At 41.0% G+C, this 16,119-nt stretch overlaps 1 protein-coding gene across 1 annotated transcript in view; it reads right to left on the reverse strand.

Annotated features, from left to right (window-relative positions):
• Positions 1–16,119, reverse strand: part of cltca (clathrin, heavy chain a (Hc)) — a 48,843-nt gene that overhangs the window by 18,924 nt on the left and 13,800 nt on the right. Inside the window, exons 2-8 of the mRNA XM_080435027.1 lie at positions 13,138–13,345; positions 5,891–6,159; positions 5,019–5,180; positions 4,797–4,910; positions 4,429–4,602; positions 535–732; positions 36–236 (exon numbers count right to left, since the gene is read on the reverse strand). Of these exons, the coding sequence (XP_080291153.1) occupies positions 36–236; positions 535–732; positions 4,429–4,602; positions 4,797–4,910; positions 5,019–5,180; positions 5,891–6,159; positions 13,138–13,345 (1,326 nt within the window). The remainder of the gene's footprint in view (positions 1–35; positions 237–534; positions 733–4,428; positions 4,603–4,796; positions 4,911–5,018; positions 5,181–5,890; positions 6,160–13,137; positions 13,346–16,119) is intronic.

The following is a 16,119-nucleotide window of genomic DNA, read 5'->3' on the forward strand; positions in this document are numbered from 1 at the left end:
GGAAAGCTCCGGCCAAGATAGTGATCTGGAAATACCTTGTCTTCCTTCAGCCATTTCTCTAGCAGCTGCTTGCGTCCCTGCTGGAGGACAGGCCGACACAGCTCCAGGGACTCAAACTTGTTGAGCTGGCCCTGGTCTAGTAGGATGCCAAAGTACTGCAGCAGGGGAGAGGTCTGGCCCGGCTGGGCTGGCACGCTCTGGAAGCGCCGAATGGTGTCTGGGGTACGCAGGATACCCTGGAGAAGAGAGGAGGTAGGTGGGGTGGGGGGGGGGGGGGGGGGGTCAGCTGTAGTTCAAGCAACACTGAAAGACATAAGACAGCCGATGTAAACCAGACAAGTGTGGGTGGTGGCTTGACAGTGTTGTGGAAGCTGGGAGAACCCAAAGACAACATGATAGCTTAAATGACAGGAAGTGAAGCATTTTCCATTAGATTAACGTTCTTCACAGTACAAATCATTAAACAAAAGGACAAGCCTTTTGTAAAAGACTGAAACTTCAACTGAGTGAGTATGTGTCATTTGGACGGCTAACCTTTGGTGCGTTAGCAGCCACCTTGGCTGCTTCTGAGTAGTTGCCGCTGGCAAAAAGGTTGTTGAACTTTCGCGCAAAGAGCTCCTCGGCACCAGCCAGATTGTTGCGCACAGCTATGCGCAGAGCCAGGTCTGGGTTCTGCAGCACGTTGGTGATGTAGGGTATGATGTTCTCCTCCTCAACACACACTGACAGCACCTGGATTACACACACATACACAAAGTAGGTGAGACAGGATGTTGGGATAAGAAGCATGTCACAGTAAAATAGAAACTGTACAAGTGGTAGTCTAAGCCAGCGGTTCTCAAAGCGTGGTCCGGGGACCCCCAGGGGTCCTTGAGGGGTTCCAGGGGGTCCCCAGCAAAATGTATTAATATAGCATCAAAACCAGTTTAACCTTATACATCGGCTATTGGAAAATTGCCGATCTACAAGCTCACAACGCGTCACACTGTGAAAGGTTGTGAGCTTGTTGTAGATCCGCTATTTTTCATAATTTGAAAGAATTTTTTAAACCTTTTAACACAAATCCTTTTTTTGGAGTTAGTTGGCACAAAATAGTTTCAGATGGGGGTGCACGACCAAATACATATTGATTTGGGGGTCCTTGACATTAAACAGTTTGAGAACCACTGGTCTAAGCTCCAATCACGTCATCACAGAAGGCAATTCTTTTCATGGCAAAAGTATATCCTGTTGAAAGCTGGTGATGTGTAATAAATACTACTTATTCATCCATTTCTAATGGAAAATCTCCTCATTTGCTGATCATATTCGCATCCCAGACTGATGGCAAAGTTTTCTTTCCATCCCCTGTCAAACATTATTATTCTGTCTGCTGGGCTACACTGACTGAAAGACATTTTTTTAAGTCTCTTTAGATCAAGTTACAGCCATGTAATGCTGGGGGAAAACCTGGTTGTAGCGTGTAAAACAATCCCCGGCAATCAATGTGAACATTAATGGACACAGCCAAGTGCATGGGTGGAGGGGTGGCAGAGTTGTAAATCGTTCCTTCCAATCTTGAAGCCCTGAGACACCAACCCAACATCAGCTGAAAAGCCGTCCTTGAGCGTCTGTGTGTGGATGACAATTTTTTTGCACCGTGACCAGCACCATTGGTGGTAGTCGACAATTTGTGGTGGCCGTTCAAGACAGGGGGGTTAATTGTCCCCAACAAGGCGGACAATTCAGATTCTGTCAGAGGTCAAACCACAGAGAACACCATTTACTTTTGCTACAACTGACAGACATATTGAAAATGTGGTTGAAACCACTTCCATGAAACGCTGGGATTATTCACCTTGTGCTCCGTTGACTCAGCAGGATCCAAAAGCTTACAGAGTCAATGAACTCCAGTAAGCTGAATTTCACTGTGGGCACTTAGGCATTAATTGCCACTGAATTGATTTCTGGCCCTGGGGTTGTGGCTTGCTGAATGGCAAATGTGTTTATTATTGGGTCAGTCTAACAGTGGGTTTTGCAGTGGGTAAAATGAGAGAGGGTTTGGGGGGGGGGGTGGAGATAAAAGATGCAGAAGGAGGCCCCCACAATAAACATAGTCTAGCAGGTCAATGCCACAGATGTTAACACGGGTGAGTGCAGCTCATTCGTCCTGCCTTCCAGGTCAATTGGCACTCTACGGGAGGAAAAATAAAAAGCAACTGGGAAAGAGAAAAGAAAAAGAATAGGCCAAAAATAGAGCTATGAGAGAGATACCATTTCACAATCTGTGCTTTAGTGTGTATAGGTCGATGAGTGGATTAGGTAGGAGGTAGGCCTAGGCAGGCATTATATTACATTTCTACAAAGTAATGGATATATTTTATGGAAAATGTGAAACATTCCATATAAAGATATCGAACATATTTTGTGCATTAATTTCGAAAGTGTAAAGGAAAAATTATTCTACCTAAGTCATCTATTCTCTACCAATGCTAGTTTGTTCCCTTGCAACCTGTGATATTTTGGATGGCTGATTTCCATAACATAATGATATCAAATTAAGATGATTAATGAATTGTGCATTTAAGGGAATTTAGAGATGGCTGGAGTCCAGTGTTCCACTTCATTCCCCCTCTCTGGCCACAGCTTACAGGACTTTTACACTTTCCTGTCTAAATAAAAGCAAAACACTGGCCAGACAAATTATGTGTAGAGAAATTTGTATTATATTGAGACACATTGAATTTAGACTTTAGGCTAGTACTAATGTCAATCGCTGAAGACAGTGTGTGTGTGTGTGTGTGTGTGTGTGTGTGCGTGTGTGTGTGTGTGAGCGTGTGTGTGTGAGCGAGCGAGCGAGCGAGCGGCAAGGGGATATTACAAAGCCTGTCCAGACATAAGTCATTGAACGCCGTTTTCACACCGGCGTGACACTTACAACCAAACATCAAAACAGCTGTACTGACTAAGCTAAAATGGGACTCATCCAGATAGGCGCCATTGATATGCCCGGCAAAACACATCTTTCATTACTGCCTATATCGATTAACCGGTCACTTGGACCATTGAGTACAATTAATATAATTTAATTACAATGGTCATGGGGACTGCAGGGGGCAGCCTGTCTGAACAGTTTCATTGGAGATGTGAAAATGTCCAGCATCCCGGTGACAGTTGAGCTGGAGTATCGAGTGGTTTGCTGGCCCAGAAAAGAACAGACAGAGTTTGCGTGGAAAAGGGAGGTGAGGGGTGCGACAGAGCCGACACTAAGAGGATTGAGGGCGCCGGGCAGCGCCTCCCACCACACAATCACATGCCTTTTTACCCCATTCCTACTGCTATTTTCTCTTTCTTTATCTATTCCCTTCCTTATGTGTCTGTTTTTCTCAAGGATCCTTCGATCTGAAGGACAGGTCAGGACAAGGTGAGCACACGCACATACATACACACACTAAACACACACATGGGGTGCTGCCAACCACGCAGCCCTCACTGAGACGAGTATAGGCCTCAGTCTGGCATGTTTGCATAAAAGCCCTCTCAGACATCCCTTGGTATTCTGCTTCGGGGTCAAATACAACTAAAAGTGGTAATAATGCCTCAAAATTCATGGCATGACTGCATTACAATTCTATTTACCATTTTATACACTGACTAACTGACCGACTCAAATGTAGCCACTGACAGACCTAGACGGTCAGATGAGATCACTACCGGTGTATGTGGGTACACACTACACACACACACGGTCAATTGCCTGGTACAGCAGGTCTCTTGTCAGCCTCCTCAGATCGGCTTTCCTCGCGTCACTCAATTATTCATGTGGTGTGCGTGGCCTGGCTGGAACATTATTCATCAGCTGGATGGATCCAGTTCTCCTCACTGGTACAGATTCTAGATGGCAACCAAAGACACAGCAGCCTTCTCTTTCCACTCCCTCTGTCAAACACTACACCTTGGATTATTTATAATGCCTCCTGGCAGAAAGAACGAGCTTGCCTGATAATGAAAGACAAACAAGGGGCGCAACAATGTCAGCGCTGTTGTTGTCCCGTTCAAACGCGTAGATTTTTGACTCCACCCTTGTCAACATTCATTTGACTCTAAATTAATGAATTGGGCCTGCTTTTCCTTGACATTGTGATTACATATGTAATCTGCGTTATCTGCCACAGCCTGCTCTACTATCATTTTGAGACGTGTGCATTACGGTTGGAGGTGCTGCAGAGTTGTATTGAACCAGTGGATCTCTAATGAGGTGAACACACTGCATTTGCATTACAGGAGAGGCTCAAGTGCTGACTTAACACTACCTCCATTTCAATGACCTCTGCTTGCTGAATGTGGTCTATGCAGCTGAAATGCTCCTCTAACCATAAATGTCACACCTTTCTACATTCCAGACCAAGTGGGACGGAGAGGGTCGATCGAGGGGCTTATTTTGGTTACCTGTCCCTTCCTGTTGACTCCGATTATGCCGGCGGTTGCTTCATGTGGGGCGGTGACGAAGATGGTCTCGCCGCTGATCCGGTTCATGTAGATGCAGGTGCCCGTCTCCAGGTCGTACAGGTGGATGTAGCCATATTTGGTGATGAGGAAAACCACATCCTGCTTGGAGCTTATCTAAGAAACAGGGGGAGATGTTAGAGAAATTAAAGCCTTAAAGTCTGTTGTGTTTATATTCACTGAATATGGCTTAAATTGTGAAAAGGATAAATGTCACAGCTGAAGTTCCTTTACAGGCCTGCATCGTGTGAAGGCCAATTTCCCAATATCGTAGCCACTAAAGTGGCAGTAAAGTGAATAGGGCTCCATACCTGCATGGCTACGGGGAAGTCATTCTGAGCCTCTGGAGGGAAGAATACATCAACTGCTTTCTTTGGAAAAGGCTGGTTGCCAGTCGGAGGGGTGCCCACTTCAATGATGTGCAGCTGTGATGCAGTGTGAACATAACATTGGTTAGCTGCTAATACTTACGGAGGACGTCTCCTCCATTCAAAGCGGTGCCATGTATAATGTGATTGACAACAATCAGTCACCTTTCCTCCAGCCTGGCCTCTGACAGCAAAGCAGAACAGGGTCGACTCTTCTGTGTTCCCCTCCATCTTGAACTGGGCAAAGCTGGCAGCGTGGCCTTCGATGGGCTGGGACACCTTTCTGTCTACAGAGTACAGCTGCATGGCTCCCACCACACGATTTTGCTGAACAATACATACAAAAAAGAAAAAACTATCTATATACTGTATAAACAAACAGAATGGCTAGTCTTTCTGTAGGGTACAGCTAGGGCAATTTGTATGTGTAAATGTTTATCTACATCTGTAAACGGACTAATCTTTAATCTCAAAGTGAATATGAACCAACCCAAACAATTTATAGAATATTCTGTCTCATATAATGAATCCACATTTAGGCAAAAGCCTGTGACACTACACCCTGGTACTAGACTACTATTGGTTTTCACTCAAGCTAAATTAGAGACTAATTTAGATCTGGGACACCAGACTACTAATAACTACCTGGTATAGAAGAGAAAAACTAGCAGTGGATTTGCGCTTCCCCAAGAGCCCAAGAGATATAGTACAAGTAGTAGGGGTGTCACAATTTGCCTAATCCACGATTAGATTTTTTAAACGTCCTTTTTTCAGCAGTGAAGGCTATATCATAATACATGCAGGCTATTGAATCTTAATTTGTAAATAAAAACACTAGTTTCTCAATAAGTAACATTTATATAATTAACAAATAAGTCGTGGCTGCCCTCAGTCATGCGCATGCATGATTAACAGAACAAAATAACGAGAATCACAATCCTGCTTGTAATTTCAATTCACTGAATTGAACATCAATTTCAATTCGATTTGTATTGAAAATCGTGACGCTCTTAAGTAGACATGAATCAGCCAATAACCTGGGCCGAGATGCCGATGAGCAGGAGCCACTTCTGCTTGGCGTCCGTGCGGTAGTTGATGATCTGGCAGCCTGCCAGGCTGGAGTGGCGGTCAAAGACTTTGACAGGTTGCGAGTCGCCCTCCATGCTCCAGTGGTATACGGCATTGTCGGTCACAAGTGCCACCGTATTGAGAGAGATCCATTTCCAGAAGGTCACATCGTCTGTCATGGTGTGAGCCTTCATCTTGCTCTTCATCTCAATGTTGAAGATCTGAAGAGTTTTGGCGGCTGTGGGAGGTAAGTAAAACAAAGGAGACCAGGGAGGTACCCGGGCATGGAAGAAGTTGTTATGGCTTCGTTTTTGACATCAGTCGCCAATATAACGCATGCAAACAGTTCAGTGTTGATTATCTAGGTACAAAAACGCACATACACACAGGAAAAGATTGAGGAAAGAATCCACTTAAACACATATGAGTCAAGTTTGATACATTGGTTGTTTAAGGTTCACAGATCTTCAGGGAGGAGGCCATGAAGACTGACTGACAGGGATGTGCCAATTCTCATGTTATGGACTTGGTGTCATATCTGGGAAAGTGACTGATGTGATTGGTTGATACTATTACTATCAAATTTCATTAAATTACATCTAACTGATTAACCTTCAAGGGTCTGTTCTGTCTTACAGCAGAATCTTAGCTTTAGGCTTCTAGAGCATTTATCACTCTTCTACATACACACACTACTATGGACACTGTTAAGCAATTTCTGTAGAGCTGCACTGACCAATTGTTTTTGTATTTTTGGCTGATAATTCCTTAATAAAATGTCACATGAATCATTTGAATAAATTACAAGATTTACATAATTTTTGGGCCATGAATACTGCACAGCATCAGGATACTAGTTTAGGATGTGATCTGTAATACTATTCAGTCTTAGAGAAACCTGTAGCCACTGATGGAATTTTGACATGTATTTCAGTTCAACACTCGTCCATAACATAAATGGCTAGAGAGTCGTCGGCTGCAACATGCACAGATTATTTGCAATCTAACTAGTGAGGGCATATAAGGAAAGTACTTTTCAATATATAGACTATGCTTTTGTTGAACATCTATGCTGCTTTGGGGCATAGTTTGGTAATGCACACATATACAAATGTTTCTGTTTGAGTGAATCCAATGCAGTTATAACTGCTAAATACAATACTTAACAGTTTACCTCTTACTAGAAACCATTTCTATTAAATGGCAGTCAATTTGCCCAACTGCTCAGCCCATACCTACAGACCAAATCATCACTGTTGGGCAGAAACCTTGTATCTCCACATTTTCGGTAATCATTTTATATATTTTTTTATAAATGAATGCCCTATTTTATACTTCATAAAGTTTTTCGTGAAAGTACCAAATGTTGCCAATCCACATGCTTGCATGTCATGATGCGACATACAAGTCTGTCAGCGGGTTTTCGAAATATTTCACCAATGAAAAGTATTAACAAGAGCTTGTGTCTAAATAATAACTACATTGGATCCAATCCAGTTTCTTTTTTCCATTTCCTGAGAATTAGAGGTCTTGGACATAAACGGTTTCTGCCCAACAGCAAGTAAATGGAGTTCATAGAGAGAATGAGCAAAGGAAGGGGAAGCAAATTACAAACAACTCACAAAAAGGTAAACACATCCAGGTCAAATACACAAGGAAGAATAAGACAGCTGATTGCAATTGAGAGAGAGAGATGGTACTGTAAATTATATGCAATGAGGAAGCTTGAGGAAGGGGGCAAGCTTCACAAAGTATTACATAAGATTAAGTCTATGGTAGATTGTCTACTAGTGATGAAATGTATTTTGGGGATTGTCTCACTATTATAAGTGATTAAATGGTTAGGAAAAGGTTGACTCACCTGTTGTTTTGGGTTTTTTATTAGTTTGGGTGAATTTTGTGAGCTAAAGCTTTTATTAAGAAGCAGCATGAGTTACCTTGTTTGTTAGTGAGTCTTTAGAAAAGACAATTACAGAAATATATCAAATCAGAGAGATAAAACACATTTGTGGTATCCTTCAGAATCTTCCTTTTTTGCCATGTCACTATCATAAAAATACGATAAGCAGTGTAGCAAAGGTGACTGTTTGCAGTGGCAGCCAAATTTGAAAGAGCAAATCAAGTTAGTTTTGATTCGGTTCGATTAAGCCATCGCATCGCAGGGATCTGTGTGTGTGTTGTGTGTGTGTGCATGCGTGCGTGTGTGCGTGCGTGCGTGCGTGTAACCGCGCGCAAGTCCATTGTGCCCATACCTCAGACACACAAAGCAAAGGACACTACAGTAGGTCACATGATGTGGTCACCTGAAGAGCATCATACGGTAGACTGAACAGGGATGGTATTGCGGTGGTAGTCTACTGTATACAACTCTGAACTGTTCACAACCGTGACAATAAAATAGGCGCTACTTCAGTACAGTAGGTTAGCTATCAAGGTCCAGCAGGTCTCCACATACTATCTGACTCATTGTTTCATTCTCTTCACAGAGACGGAGAATCAATTAATTGAAAAGTCACCACCACTATATATATATATATATATATATATATATATATATATATATATATATATATATATAAACAATGGCGGTATCTCCATGAAAAAAAACGTTCACTTTAATGTTTAACCCAGGCAGTATAATCTGCAGTGATGAATGCTTATCCCTGCTCTGAACTCTCCTGTATGTCACATGTTTCTCAGTGGTAAGCTAAGACTCTATAAAAGTGCAGCAGACTATTGTACTATGTCCTCAGACTACAATTCAGTCAACAGGTCAAACTGAGTCTTCCTTCCTAAGTTTCAGTTTTCTTAGATACTTTTGTCCAATACTCAAACATTGGTACACAATATTCTGTCTGGAGTCATGTGATCAACACGCATCAGTCAGATGTTTTCAGATTCCATTCCAATTGGCTATGATTGGCTATCAAAGTGTGTGGAGGGTGCTTTTAGCAAAGAATGCCTCAAATCATGAATGCTGCGTCAGATCTGACCCAAATTTTAATCACAAATGATCTTAACAATCAAGTGCCATTAAAACAATGCAGAGCCAAAAGCAATTTCACTTACACCCAAAGGGGCACAAATGGCACAAATGGTCTCGTGAGTCAAGTGACAATGACCGTCAAACAGGGTTGATACTTCATATTGTTTGCCTGTAATTGCCTCACAAATTTGTGGGCGGGCCTATTTCTTACAAAAAACACCATATATCATGAACGCAACATCCAATCATACCCAAATTGGAATCACATGTTGAGGGGCCTCTATAGACCGTGCCTCCCAAATCGCCATCTTCTGCCCATAGGGGCCGCCACAAATACCAACAGTTGCACTGTGTCATACAAACTGTAATTCCGCCAGCAGCTTACTCAGGTCCTGATGGCTGCACCCCATGACCGAAACAGCCCTGGCTAGGCAATCCGGCCTGGCGGAGATTTGCGCTCCAAGAAGTACACTTTTCTAGTTTACACTGATGTCCACCAGGTGATGCTCACATGGCATGACTGAGAGTTCTCTCTCATACACACAGCTCTAATTGGATCTGCTGACCCCAAACAATCAAGAGGCTTTAACTTCAACTACCCATCAATTCATAGCTAATCTAATATTCTGACACTACAGACCAATTTGAACTCTTCAAAGGACAGTAGGACTATTCATAATCTCTTCACTGCAGCCCATCTTCTCCCTTGGAATTACTTAGAATATGAAGATGTCCAAAATGGGCGCTAAATTCCAATGGGGTTTATCCACACCAATCTTGCTGATTTAACGCCATTATCTGAGTGCAAAGGTCAGTGCATGGTGCTAAGGGGTGGTATCTGAATAAGTCATGGGTGTGTGTTGGGCATTACATTAATTAAATCAGAGAGTCTGCTCACATTACCTTTAAGAAGCAGGTGCGCCATCGTCATAGAGCATTGATAGTTAAACGACGGATTTAGCAAGTTGGAGGAGACGCAAAAAAAATCTGCTGAGGGAAATTGCATTCGACAATCTATGGGAGCAGCATTAATAATGTAATATATGTCAGGAGATGCGGGCGGAACAAAAGCTCTCGGCTCACTGAAACATCACATGGAGGAGAGGTGGACAAACGCAGTGGCCATACTACTGCAGTCAGAATCACTGCAGTCAGAATCATCGTAGCCTAATGTGTCCACATCCCCAAGAGAGATCTGAGATATCACATATCAACTGAACTTAATATTTACATTCTCATTAAGGTTATTTTTTAAACTGCATATTAAAGCACGACAGACTCAGCCCTATTTGGATATTGAGGATGACCTTACTACAGCTATAGAGATAAAGAATGCCATGAGGCTGGGCTATGGATTCTTCTTATCCGACGAGCGGTATTTCAATACATATTCTATCTGCAATAAAATGTAGACAGGCTTACTCAAATGAATGCATCTCTTTTTATCTCCCTCCTCACTGCTCGTCTTTGGAGACGCATAACATCGGCAACCTTTAGTTTTATTTATTATTAATCTGATTAATGCTCTTTTTTTTTGCTTTACAAAAATGATGAATGTTTTTGATCAAATATATCAACTATAATACTTAAATGCTTGACATCACAGACCAACCTGTACTGGCACAAGTGTCTATACTTTTCTTCTCTTCTCCAAATCTCTGTTTCATCTGTATTATTAAAAATATATATATGTTTTTGTATGCCATTAGTGCTCAAGGAGAAATGGTGTGTGGCTAAATGAAGCTGATTGGTGTGCTCATGAAAGTCGAGTGTGATCATTTTGGTCTGAGTATACTGTGCTTGTGAATATGGATTTAACAAATAAAAACAGGATTAAACTTCCACAAAGGAGAACTTAAATGTTAACTCACCGTCTGCATACACATAAGAAAGCAGTAAAGGTAAAAAAAAGAACATACAAACGACAAAAATGTTTTTTGAGGCAGGCAACCATACAACGTACAGTACACTCCCAGGGCCTGAATTTCGGCGCGGGATTGCAAGAATTGTGCATATTTTAATTTATCCCCGCAAATATAATACTTAAATAATACTTAAATGCGCACACATTTACAGCGATGTTAACAATATAATCCGAGCCAACGTGAATGTGGGACTCAGTACTGGATGGCGCTCCATAGGCAGACCCCCATGCACTTCGCCCTTTCTCCCTCTCTCCAGAGCGTCTGTCTCTCTCTACAGTAGGGCTGGTAAATTAATATTCGAATTTCAAATATTCCTCGAATATGGGGAAAATATGTATATTCAAATATGAAAATTAATATTCTAATTATTATTATTATTTTCTTAATGTTTATTTGACAGGGACAATACAAAAAAACAATGTATCAAGTTCTAAAAACAAACAAAATATATGTTTTATTGGATCTGAGCACTTGATACATTTTTTTGTATTGTCCCTGTCAAATAAACATTAAAAGAATTATAATAATAAATAAATAAATACAGTTTTATTTCTTTTTTATAATTATAATAATATTCAAATATATTCAAATATCTGCCAATTTTTAAGACCAATATTCAAATATCATTTCTGAGGAAAGTTACCAGCCCTACTCTACAGGCAACGAGCCTCCTCACACTATGTGTAATTATACTTCGTGATACACCAGTGTTGTGCACAATGGCAACGCGTTGTGAGCTTGTAAAACGCTTTTTACGGCACAACACCGATGTATAATAAAGTATAAATCCATCTTAAACGTTAATACATCATCTGAAGAGAATCCTCTTCTGTGAAAAACATCAGACCAACATGTACTGGCGCAAATGTCTATACTTTTCTTCGCTCCTCTCCAAAATCGCTCTGTTCCATCTGTATTAATCTTCCCCCTTCCACATAGCTTTTGTCTGCCTTGTTCTTTAGTTCCTATGTCTTCTGTACAGTTGTGAAGTGTAAATTATCTTTTTTTTAAATTATCTAAATTATTATTATTATTATTATGAACTTTGCATCTTTGTCCCTTGTGTATTCTAACTTTCCAAGGCCAGTAGTGCATATAACATATAGTATGAGACATAGGAGACATACTGTAGGCAACATACCTAACCTACCTAATTCTACTGATCTTTAAAATCAATACAAAAACTGTAGGCTACTACAGTTTGTCCATAAATCATATTCCACGTCCAATCCAAGTAGTAACAGTCTACAGCCCTGGTACTAGCATCAGTCACTGAAATGACTTTCATTTCATAAAGAAATAACTAGCTAAGACAACCCACGTAGCCTGTAACACACAGTGATCGGTTTGAGGTGGCACATTTGCAGGAGGGGGGAAATGGGGATTTCCAGATAGAAAATGAAACAAATTCTTGTGCATCAAATTAAGATGAGATCCCACATTTGCCCACAGTATTTTCACCCTTACAAACAGGCACTAAAATCAATTGTACAACTAACAGAGATGATGTAATGCCAGCAATGAAGCTAGAAGGCTGTGAAAGCTAAATCCTGTTTAGGTAGGCCTAAGAAATATCATATTCTAGCCAAAAATTGCAAAGAGGCATTGTTAAACAAAAAAGGACAAGTGGATATTTTTGGGTTAAAATTACAATTTAGATTTTAACCAGATAATCTGTGTGAGCAGGCTTACTTAGAGAAAATATTGCCAAAACTATGCTGGAAAATATTTTTGTATGCCATTAGTGCTCAAGGAAAAATGGTGTGTGGCTAAATGAAGTTGACGGAGTTGGTGTGCTCATCAAAGTCGAGTGTGATAATTTTGGTCTGAGTATATTGCGCTTGTGAATATGTATTTAACAAATAAAAATTATAACAGGATTAAACTTCCACAAAGGAGTACTTAAATTTTAACTCACCGTCTGCATACACATAAGAAAGCAGTAAAGGTAAAAAAGAACATACAAACGACAAAAACAGAGAAAAACAAAAAAAACAAACACATAAAACAGTCAAAACAATCATGGCTGCTGGACAGAAATTATCAAAATATACAATGTCTATATGTGGAAAACAAATTGGCCAATAAAATAAATTTTACTTTACAAAAGAAAACTAAACAGCAGTATGGATGTAACAAACAGACGTTTTAAATATGTACTTAAAACAGTATAATGGACCATGCTGGTAAGCTGCATGAACATTTCAAAACTTAAAATCCTCTTAAAAATGGAATTAGTCAATATTCAACATTGTAACTATGTGATGTGTCATAGCTCCCATTCAGTGTGGGGATCTTACAGTACCTTTAAGTGCGATGACCTTGCTGGCTGGGTTCATAATGGCGCTGTCGGCGGAGATGGGCCTGCGGATGGGTGTGTTGGGGTCGGCCATGTCGATGATCACCACCTGGGACTGCTCGCCCACCTTCTCCCTGATGCAGATGAACTTGTCCGACTCCATCGTCAGGGTGCTGAAGCCTATGTTTGCCGGGTTGATCCCCAGGTTTTGGAGCTGATGGAGCAGAGAAAGGGAAGTGAGAGGCAAGGTCAATAATGCCGATTAGTATTCAGGATTATTATGTTGTTTACATGCCGACTACCTCATGCTATGTTCAGACTGCAGGGCCCGACATTCATTCATTTGTAAATGGGGGGGATTCCCTACTCATATTTCACATCTGTTATACACTTTAGGGGAAGAGAAAGATGCTGCTTATTGTGAGCTTAACTACAACGTATTATGTTTTAAATTAAAATAAAATAACTGCTCACATCAGTCTTTCATCACTTGCCATGTATAGGCTAAAACATCTCTTTTTGCTGTTGCTTCACCTTAGTAATACTGCTTAGGATCCAGAGGATTAATTAGCACTGTTCCTGTTATTTGTGTCAGTTACTTTATGAGTGCTAAATTTGCAGGAATCAATTAAAATATGTGTAATTCCCGCAATCCTGTGCAGAAGTTCAGGCCCTCCAGACTGTAAAGTATATTATGACATACTGTATGTTGCACTGATATTCTTTAACTGATATGCTTTAAATAAATAGTTAAGTTAGCTGACATCTATAGATTACTGTATGTTGCCTACCATTGCAGTATTTTGCCTCAAAAGAAAGGGGATGTGATGATTAGATGGCGTTATCTGTGTGACCATAAGGTGTCAGTGAGAGTTAAGTTGATATATAGGGGGAACGGAAATAGGAAGACAGTTCACAAAGACCACACATGGTGTGACATGTATGTCAACATTCTGATAAATCAAACCTGGATTTGAAGTACACTGTTCATCATTGTCTAAACGGACAGAACACCTCCTAGCTGACAATGGAAATGATGACAGCAGACATGCAGCATGCGCCGGCGTGCACCATGGAGGTAGGATATAATAAGAACGGCAAACGGATTCAATTAAAGTAGCAGAAGCACATTGTGCATCTGGTGTTATCAGGAAATCTCTCCACACCGTAACAACCCTAATGAGTTTGGCAAATCCCTTGAAAAACATAACCTGACAACATGAGACATGACCGCTTGGGCGTACATGCCACACATCACAAATTAATAAATTAGGCTTTCATCAAACAATTGACCCAATGATGAAGTGTACAAATAGTAGAAAGTCATAACTGATTCTTTAATCTCATTAATTACTGAAGACATGAGAGACCTATCAATATCATGGAAGTGATGTGATAAATCAAAACACAGAAGCCAAGGTATACTTTGCCTAAGCGAGAGACTATTTACTTTACTCAGCATAATTGCATACGTGATGAAGTACGTATCACGGGATGCTGCAGCATGAGGAGGTGTCAGGGGTTGGACTGTCAGCGGGGTGCGCTGCGCTAATTGACATACATTACACAGCTTTGCAGTAGCACTAAAAGAAACACCCTAGCGTAAGCCATACCGTGGCTACTGGAAGGAGACTTATTGTGGGTCACTTAAAAAAAGCAACTGTGGCATTGGAACTCAATGTGTTTTATGCTGGATCGTCTTTGTGAACAGGGGTGGCCCATTTCAGCACTCCTATCTGAACCAAATTTCACCAAAAGGGCTGATCGAACACTGGACCTGACAATTGCCCCAGTAGGTCATCGCAAAGGAAACGTTTGCCATCCTTTAGCCCTTTATTACCATGACTGAACTATCGTCACAAGAAGAAAATGTGACCTTGTCAGCAGTGGTGCCAAACTGCCAATGCTGACAAATTTGAAAAGAAGACATCTTAGAGATGATGACAGTACCACCACAAATGCATTGAAAGGTGAACTGGTGGAGGAAATTGAAAGATTCAGACTAGATTGAAGCTAATGTCCTCAGCGCAGCCAATGACCCCCTCCTCCTAAGAAGATCACATACATTTAGCTGCTGAGGCTCTCCCAAGTTCGATAAAACAAAATCACGTAGTAGCATCTAGGCTATGTTTTTCCTGCAGGAAACCCTGCATTCACCCCTATTATTAACATATTGAGTGCCAAACACGAGAATCTACGTGTTTTCAATTTTATTATTTTTTTTCCACAAGGGACGCTCTAACGCAACTTAGGAATGATCCTAGGTTCCTGTAAAATGGAATGGACGGATGTGACATGAGCCCAAAAAACTTTACTTCCGTCCGCTCCAATGATAGGATTTGGAGAAAAAGGTCCATATCTCCATACTTTTTTACAGTGGTGAAAACAAGCCATTTTCGACAGGCGATCAACTCTGCAATGGCGGAGCGTGTTAGAAATATTATTGTTCCAGTCGTTAGACGGGACCCTCGGCCATCGCCCAGACACCCTTTGTTTACATCCGGGTCCTCGTGGAGGCTTTTGCTGCTCTAAAACCGGCGTAAACGGTAAGAAACGCTGGCTCTGGATGCACCCAGTTTTTAAAAAACTCCATGTGTTAAGGGTCAAATGAAGGCTTACATTTTATTTTATCTTTGTTAATTTTAGATTGTGTGCAGTCATTAAATGTGGTTGGTTGGAAATGCATTGTTTCTGTCTGTCCCAAATGCGTAGAATCACATACTTATGAATACCTCTCGTGCGATTAAATACTGCAATGGTTCTCAAACCTTTTCACTTCAAGGACCCCAAATTAACATGTATTTGGCCGCGGACCCCCATCTGAATGTACAATATGTTGTTCCAGGGACCTCCATACAAGATATGTGTTGTTAAAATGTTTCAAAAATATTTCAAGTTTGTAAAAAGAAAAAGAAAAAAAGAAATAGAAGATCTACAAGTTCACAACACACTACATCGCGATGCATTCTGAGCTTGTAGATTGGTTAC

The sequence above is a fragment of the Gymnoscopelus braueri genome, assembly GCF_963280865.1.
Source record: "Gymnoscopelus braueri genome assembly, chromosome: 8".
NCBI classification, from domain to species: Eukaryota; Metazoa; Chordata; class Actinopteri; order Myctophiformes; family Myctophidae; genus Gymnoscopelus; species Gymnoscopelus braueri.